This window comes from Alligator sinensis, unplaced genomic scaffold, assembly GCF_000455745.1.
Source record: "Alligator sinensis unplaced genomic scaffold, ASM45574v1 scaffold218_1, whole genome shotgun sequence".
NCBI classification, from domain to species: Eukaryota; Metazoa; Chordata; order Crocodylia; family Alligatoridae; genus Alligator; species Alligator sinensis.
In genome coordinates, this window is record NW_005842083.1 from 2,448,093 (window position 1) to 2,457,152 (window position 9,060).

A 9,060-nucleotide genomic window follows, 5' to 3' on the forward strand; every position below is an offset into this window, starting at 1 on the left:
ATACCTTTTTTTTGTGAAGACTGAATAACTGTATGGGGATCCAGGAGAATGGAGAAAAAATTCTCATCCATGCCAAAGGCAGCTTTCTTAAACTTAAAACCACATGGGAATAACTAAATTAACATTAGTGACAACTTAAGAGAATGGGCAAAAGATTATTTGTACTAAGAGCAACAAAAGCACTGAATGGTTTCAGCAATTCCTGAAGTTATTAAAATACATACAAACTTTAAAAACTCTATTCTTCTCCATTTTTTTCCTGAACACAAAGGATAAAATGCAGACATCCATATACTATGGCCTTTGAACTGCAGTTTTTGGCAGGGAACAGATGCAAATTAATCCACTTAAAAGTGAATCTAACAAATGGAAAGTGGATCTGGCTAACTATAGGCACATTAGCCTGACTTCTATCCCGGAGAAGATCTTAGAAAAGTTTATCAAAGAGGCCATCCTTAATGGACTGGCCGACGCCAACATCATAAGGAATAGCCAGCATGGGTTTGTTGCGGGTAGGTCTTGCTTGACCAATCTCATTTCCTTCTACGACCAGGTGACCTATCACCTGGACAAGGGAGAAGAGATTGATGTCATATATCTTGACTTCAAAAAAGCCTTTGACCTGGTTTCCCATAATCACCTCTTAGAGAAACTGGCCAATTGTCACCTTGGGTCCTCCATTATACAGTACCCTGAAGGAAACACCTTCCAAACTGATGCAAACCCAAGATAAGCATGCTGAGTAGTGCTCTGTTATCTTTTCTGCACCATCACTAAATACCATTCAATCCCTTTTAGCATCTCCACTGCCTTGTTCTGACTGTTCAACAAAGTAAATGAATAATTTATCCACTGTCAACTCTCACATCTAGCTTATAAGGTAGTAACTTGGGGGTCATCGTTGACCACAAGATGAACATGAGCCTGCAATGCGATGCGGCGGCTAGTAAAGCGACCAAAACGCTGGCTTTCATCCATAGATGCTTCTCAAGCAAATCCCGGGACGTCATTCTCCCCCTGTACTCGGCCTTAGTGAGGCCGCAGCTGGAGTACTGTGTCCAGTTTTGGGCTCCACAATTCAAAAAGGGTGTGGAGAAGCTAGAGAGAGTCCATGGAAGAGCCACGCGCATGATCAGAGGTCAGGGAAGCAGACCCTACGATGACAGGCTGAGAGCCCTGGGGCTCTTTAGCCTGGAAAAGCGCAGGCTCAGGGGTGATCTGATGGCCACCTATAAGTTTATCAGGGGTTACCACCAGTATCTGGGGGAACGTTTGTTCACCAGAGCGCCCCAAGGGATGACGACGAGGTCGAATGGTCATAAACTACTACAAGACCGTTTCAGGCTGGACATAAGGAAGAATTTCTTTACTGTCCGAGCCCCCAAGGTCTGGAACAGCCTGCCACCAGAGGTGGTTCAAGCGCCCACATTGAACACCTTCAAGAGCAAACTGGATGCTCATCTTGCTGGGATCCTATGAACCTGGCTGACTTTCTGCCCTTTGGGCAGGGGGCTGGACTCGATGATCTTCCGAGGTCCCTTCCAGCCCTAATGTCTATGAAATCTATGAAATAAGAGACTTGCATAAAGTTAGTTGTAAGCTTATTCAAAATAATTTAAAGGAATTAACGGTCAGCAAGTTTTCACTCTGAAGCTCTGTAGGTTTCCTCAAGCTTCTCTGTTCAATTTGTTCAGCAGACAGAGATATAAAAGAGTGTTCTAAAGTAGTATATTTATTTTAAAGTAATTAAGTAAATGCAGGTAAACAACAGCAAAATACAACCTTGAGAAACAGATATTCAGAGCAACTTAAAACTGATCATTCAGATGAATTATAATACATACATTAAGGTTTTCTTTTATATACTATAAGACACTCAAAACAAATATAAAGGGGAGGGGGAAGATAAAGCACATACACGCATGAGCGAGTGAACCTGTACACCAGGGAGGCTTTTTGACTTTAATACATTTTTATAATAAAGGTTTAAAAAAAGTATAAATATGCAGCACCCCCAAGGGCCAAGTGTGAAACGCTTGTCAGCAACAAAAACGCAGTATCACCAGAGACAGAAACCCCCTTTTAACCGTCCCCACCTTCCACCCTTCATGTGGTTCCACATTTAAGATTGTCCATCTTCCACCCTGCAGAATGTCCCCTTGGTGGCCTAATGCAACACAAACTGGTCCACATTATTGCAAAATGAAGCCTCTAAACTCGAATGCATTGTGCATCCAGACCAAGAAGTGGAAGAGTTGAAGAGAGTTGTCAGAGCCGGCCTCTGAGAGCTGGATTCTGTGGCTATTCAGGGACACCACCTTGGCCTGGCCCAATAGGAACTGATCATGGACCCACCAGCAATCCTGTTTGTACCACAAGGAGCTTTTGGAGGCTTCTGAGCAGAGTTACCAGTGGGTCCACGATGCCACAGAGTAGCACCTGCTAGGTTGTTGATGAACAGGGCCCAGCTACAGTAGGAGAGAGTGGGCAAGTACCAGCACCACTGCTGTACCTGCGCGTCAACCCCCTCACCAAAGCCTTCTGAGTTCTTTGCTAGATAGGTCAGCAAGGTTTTGAAAAGGCCCAGGGCTTTGAAACTATCACAGTACCAAGACAGGCCCTTAGGGAGGTCTGGGGAATGAACATCAGCCTAGAAGAAATATATTGCTTTTGGCCCAGTTGATATAGGCTGGGGAGGGGCACTTGTAGGGCTGCTGACACTATCAGGAATTGGACATCACCCTGTGCACTTGTAGGCCCGCTGACACTATCAGGAATTGGACATCACCCTGAAGGGTGGTTACTCACAAAAAGTAACATCACCAACTGGGGAGAGGAGGGGGGCAGTGACCTCGGCTGTGGCAAAGAACCAGGTCTGTCAGGCACTGCTGGGAGAAGGAGAGAACACTTACGCTTACCAATTTTCAAGGAAAACAACACCGAGTACTCACCTAAAGTGATTGACCACATTTGTTTTACTAAGGAATGAAAGCACAAACGACCCTGGCCTTCGGTCACTCTCTCGAATAAGGTAACAACCAGGCTTTCCTGCTTGCCTAAGACGTTCTTCTGCAATGGTTCTGTCAAGTTTTCCATGATACCATCTGGAAAAGAGAGGTATGAGAGAAATGGCTTTAGAATTAAAAACCAGTTTTAAAGTATACTTATGTTAGGAACACTGAGTTATTGTGGAGGTTTTAAAATGTTAAATATAGCTATCAAACAAATTTTAAACTCCAAGTTTCCATCAGCCCGGCAAAGAGTTACTCGTCTTTCTATTATTACATTAAAAGGTTAATTATTTTTAAAATGTGATTATTTTAGTAGCTTGGTTATTTTATAAAAGCCAATTTCTTGCAACCATGTTTAAAGTGAACTGCTTTATTTAAGAACTCTTTTCAGCATGGTTTCAATTATTCATTTGTCTTGGTATATACCATCTCAACCTTACTGAAAATGCTACTATATATGGATCCTATTTATAAAGACAGTGAGTACATTTTTTCCCCCTTTTTTTACCTTTTTAAATAAACAGAACTATGGATCATAGGAAAGGAGGGCTGGAAGGGGCCTCATGAGGTTATCTAGTACAGCCGCCTGCTCAAGGCAGGATTGTCCCTTACTAGACATCCCAGCTAAGTGTTTGTGTAACCTGCTCTTGAAAACTTCCAAGGACAGAGATTCCACAATTAGGGGTGCACTGATAAAGATTTTCTTGGACAATACCAATAGCTGATTATTAACCAGCCATATTGGCCAATACCAATCTGATAACCTATATTTAGTATATTTAACTCCATTTTTAAGCATGGGGACACTGATATAAGACAAACAGTGGCACTTCAATTAGAGCAGCTCTAAAGTGCCATCCCTCCACTCCTGGAACACATGTAAAAGTGCCCGTGCCAGTTGCAGCAGGTGGGACTAGCCTAGCAGTGCTTGCAACAGGTTGTGCAGAGCTCTTCAGCCCCTGCCCTTCAACCCCAGCTTGGGGGCAGCTGCCTGAGCCTGCCTGGCTGCCCAGGACTGGTTGGTCTCTGGGCCAGGCTACCCATTCTCTTCCCTCTGCCCAGGGCAGGACCATGGGACCAAATGGACCCAGTCCTGGGAAGGGCAGGACCCAGCTGGGCTGAGGGGCCAGGAGAAGGACTCTACTGCACACAATAGGGGAGAGGAGCTGCCTTGACCCCTGCCAAACTCTGTCCCCAGCCCCTGAGGAACAGATCCCTGGGCATTGCCGGTTAAGTCATGCTGGGCTGGGCCGTGGAGCTCAGCTCTGCCCACCCCAGTCACATCTGTGGCATTCAGCGTCTTTTACAGCTCCCGCCCTGGCCCCAGCCTGCAGCCCATACCTCAGCACGCCAGCACCCAGGACACCATGGCAGCTGCTCCACTCCAGCCCACCGGTGAGGAGTGGGGGTGTTGTATCTGAGGTCAACCTGGCTCGTGACAGAAAACCCAGGCTTCTGGGGGTACCGGCCCCATAGGCAAGAAGAACCCTGGCATCTGGGAGCCCCATAGGCAAGAGGAACCCTGGCATCTGGGAGCCCCAGCCAGAAGGCATAAGTATCGGAGAACATTATCAGCTACAACAGCCAAAAAAAGCCAATAGCCAATAATGAAAATTTCTCTTTTACTGGTGCTGAGCTGATAAGCAGTCAATATAGCAGTGCACCTCTATCCACAATCTATCTAACCTATTCCAAAGCTTGACCCTTAGTAGTCAGATTGGGGATTAGGAAGAACTTTCTGATTGAAGAAAAGATGCTCCATTTGAAAACCTCCTGCCCCTTGGAATAAAGTGAAATATCACAATGTACATCCTAAGAACCATCAAAAAGTATTCCAGCAAAACCAGATAAGACAAGAAAATGAACCCTTTGGACCAGTGGGTTTCATTCTTTTGAGAATCACAGCACCCCTCCCTCCACAACTTTTCTGAATGTGGTGGCATTCCCCAGTTGAGAACCACTAGTGCGGTCAACTTACACCTCAGTGGCTCTCAACCAACTAAAACTACCAGCTTCCCTGTGCACTTCCTGCCCAACCAAACCAGCAAAGGCTGTAGCACATTCACACACTCCTCCTACAGTAGGGTTCTTTGATAACCCTAAAGCAGGTAGGAGAGGTGGCTGGTGCTGCAGGCCTTCATGGTCCAACCCTGCACAGCATCTCCCAAAAACAGAGGCATACAGAACAGCTGTCCTGCATGCCCATTTCCAGGAGGGACTATAGCATGAGCTGGCTCTTCTCCTTGCTTTAGGGTTATCAGAGAACTTTAATGCAAGAGTAAGCATATGCCACAGCCCTGTGCGTGGGGCAGTTTTATCCGGCCACCACTGGTGGCAACACCTGCACTGTGGCACCCTGTGGTAGTTTTGCAGCACCTCAGTTGAGAACCACTGCTTTAGGCTTTGTCACAAGGGCAGCAGACCCTTTAAGAGGACATAGGTACACAAATCCAGCCTACCTCCCCAGATGAAGGAAGTTGTAAAATTACATAACCGGGGAACTAGTCACCCCAGGAGGTAAAAAGGTAGCTGGTTATTCAGTAAAGGTAGCGATCAGGACAGAAGGAAAGAGACAAATAAGGTGCATTTTTCCTTCCAACAACCTTTAAATATGGGTAGTCAACCCTAGGCATACATGCCAGTGTGTGGCACGCTAAGGCATTTTGCTTGGCACACATGCCTCAGGGAAGAGGCCAGGGCTGCGCTGCCACAACACAGATCAGGCCCCTCATGATTCCCCTGCCATCTGTCCCTGGCACACCAACACTTACAAATTGAGGTTATGGGTGTTTTTGGCATTCTGCCCAAAAACGCTGCCAAACCCTGCTTTAAAAAGCTTGCCGACTAATGACAAAAATGAAATAATTTAAAGTCACTGCAGCTTCTGTATCATTTCCAGTCAGCAGCTAGACTTGAGAACCGTACTGGAAATCCTGGGCTCTGATCCCAATTCTGCTTGCCCCAATGGAAAACTTTTGCAAATTGATCATAGATGTGCTTTACTTTAATAATCCATGAAATTCATAAAGAAGTTATTTTAGCGTATACCTCAAAACCTCCTTGGAAAAATCATTAAAATTCTGTCTATTTCATTTCCCACCCCACAATCCCGAAGGAATATTCTAATGCAACTCATGCAAATTAGGTTACAAATAGACAGGTAAGAGACTCCCCCCCTCCCTTCAAAATGGGAAAAACTTGAAGATGCAAATGGCTCAATGTGTTTAGTAAAAATAGAAGTGACAGACAAATCTGGCTATAAAGAAAACAGTCTTCAAATTCATGCACAAGAGAGCAGGTTTTCCAGATTGTGAATAAGCAATACTATAAAATACATTCAGGGTAAATCAAGATTTAGTAAGCAGAGTAAGCTTTTATAACCAAATTGAAAAAAAAAATTGTCTTGTCAATAATAGGCATATGTGTATATTCCATGTACTGCAGATTATGTCCTCTGACAATGAACAGGATCTACTTGTCCTCTCTCATCTAACTTTATTTTATTGCATTCAGAATAGTAGGCGATTACTCCCACGTGAAACGTGATAAATAACTGACAAATAATTGTTTAGTTTGGAATAGCATAAATTCAAAACAGAAAAATGTATGAATTGATTGCGTTTAATGTCCTAATAGCCAATATATCATCTTGTATTTTTTCAGCATGGCATGTGTATAACCTGAATAACTATAAAAATAAGCTCCAGCATTTGCTTTATGTAACTACAACAGATAGGAAAGAGACCATAACAGTAGTATATATTCAGAGATGGTGGCAGAAAACAGTTCAAGTGAATATCCTCAGGAAACCCCTGTAGATAGCAAACATCTTTAGAAAACAGGATACACACTGAAGTATAAGCCTTTAAGATATCATTATATATAGTAAGCAAAAATGCTTTTCGGGAAATAGCTGTATTCTCCTTCCAGAGAAAGTGCAGTTTTACCATTATACAGTAGTGACTCATTGCATAAAGGATATACAGCCAAACAGTTAACCATAATTTTTAATCCCCCTCCCGTCTTTCAATCTGTGGGTTAGCTGAAGAAATTATTGGTTCATGATGCATCATTATTGTTTTAAGAAAGCAAGGCAATAAACTGAATTCAAAGTGACACACACAGTGTTCAAAATCTTTTCTAAACACATCAAATGAAAAGTTATGTATGGGAGTACTCCGATATACTTTTACAAAAGCAATGACAAGCGTTATCATTATATATCATCATACACATTTTAACTGAAAAGTACGTGCAGAAATCAGCTCTATCTTGCCTACTCAAAGTGATGATGATCAATCAAGATATGATATTTTTAAAAGCAGAGGGGAAACTCATACTGCTGCTAACATTTATAATGGCAAATCTAGGAAAGGAAAAAAGTATTTGGATTTTAACAGGGTATAAAGAATAGAATATCTAGGAAAGCAGGGCTGGAAGAGACCATACAATGTCATCTAATCCAGGCCCCTACTCAAGACAGGATCATCATCCCAGCTCTTGAAAATTTCCAAGGATGTAGATTCCACAATTTCTCCAGGTATCCTGTTCCAATACTTGACCACCCTTGTCGTCAAAAAGTTCCTTCTAATCTCCATCCTAAATGTCCCCTGCTGCAACTTAAGGCCATTGTTCCTAGTCCTGTCCCCTCTAACGCCATTGCCCATCGGGTATTTGAAGATTCTTATCAAATCCCACTCCCCCTCTTCTCAATCCTTTCTTCTCCAGACTACAAAACCCTAGTTCTTTCAGTCTCTCCTCATGAGTCTTGCTTCCCGGGCCACTAATCATTTTTGTGCTGGACTCTTTCCAAACTGTCCACATCCTCCTGGAAGTGTGGCACCCAAAACTGAACAAAGTACTCCAGTGAGGCCACGCCAGTGCTGAACAGGAACAGAAGAATCACTTCCCTTGAGTTTCAAGTGACACTTCTATTAATATAACCCAGCATGCTGGTGGCTTTTTTTTTTTTGCAAGAGCACAATGTTGGCTTGTATTCAGGTTATGGTCCACTGTAACCCGTCTCTGCAGTACTGCAACCTAGCCAATCATTCCCCAGGCTGTATTTGTGCATGCAACTATTCCGTCCCAAGTGCAGGACTTTGCACTTGTCTTTGTTGAATCTCATCTGATTGGTTGTGGACCATTTCTTCAGTCTATTCAGATCATTCTAGACCCTCTCTCTCCCTTCCAGACTGTCTGCAATTCTATCCAATTTAGTGTTACCCGCAAATTTGCTAAGTGTGCACACAATCCAAGATATTAAACAATACTAGATCCAGGGGAACCCCACTTGAAACCTCCTCCCAGCTAAACATGACGACATTGAGGACTATTCACTGAGCATAATAATCCAACCAGTTACATATCTGTTTTACAGTACTTTCATCTAGTCTGTATTTCCTTAGCTTGTTAATGAGAATATCAAGAGAGACTGTCAAAAGCCTTGCTAAAGTCAAGTTATACTACATCCACTGCTCTCCCCTTGGCAACAGAGCCTGTCACTTTATCAATGGCCTGGCATGACTTGCTCTTGGCGAGTCCATGCTGTCTGTTCCCAATCACCTTGTTCTCCTCTAGGTGATTCACAATGGAAGACCTGCTCCATATCTTTCTGGGTATCAAAGTCAGCAGACTGGTCTGTAGTTTCCTGGATTCTCCTCCTTCCCTTTTTAAAGATGAGCACTATATTTGCCCTTTCCCAGTCATCTAAGACCTTAGCTGACCTCCATGAGGTCTCAAACATGATAACCAATTCCTTCAGTACCTACTCAGAAGCAGCTTCTCTACAGTAATCTGCTCTGCCATTACTCTAGGCTGTCCCTGTGTTTGCTAGCTAGCTATCCAGTGCTTGGTTCATCATTTACAAACTTAAGTATACACTAAGAACCTGCCAACCTGCCTTTGCAAAAGTAAACACAGCACAAAAGTAAGCACAATACAAGTTAATGGACTCCAAAACAAATGCCGGAGGCCATAATACCAGAATCAGTCCTAGCCAATACCATTTTCTCACGACCAGAAAAGAAGTGGGGAGAAGGGGGGGGGG

The 9,060-nt window shown here is 43.5% G+C and overlaps 1 protein-coding gene across 1 annotated transcript in view; it reads right to left on the reverse strand.

The window, feature by feature from the left end:
- RASA1 (RAS p21 protein activator 1) overlaps nucleotides 1-9,060 on the reverse strand; it is a 76,132-nt gene that overhangs the window by 63,347 nt on the left and 3,725 nt on the right. Inside the window, exons 3-4 of the mRNA XM_006023848.3 lie at nucleotides 5,783-5,855; nucleotides 2,952-3,104 (exon numbers count right to left, since the gene is read on the reverse strand). Of these exons, the coding sequence (XP_006023910.1) occupies nucleotides 2,952-3,104; nucleotides 5,783-5,855 (226 nt within the window). The remainder of the gene's footprint in view (nucleotides 1-2,951; nucleotides 3,105-5,782; nucleotides 5,856-9,060) is intronic.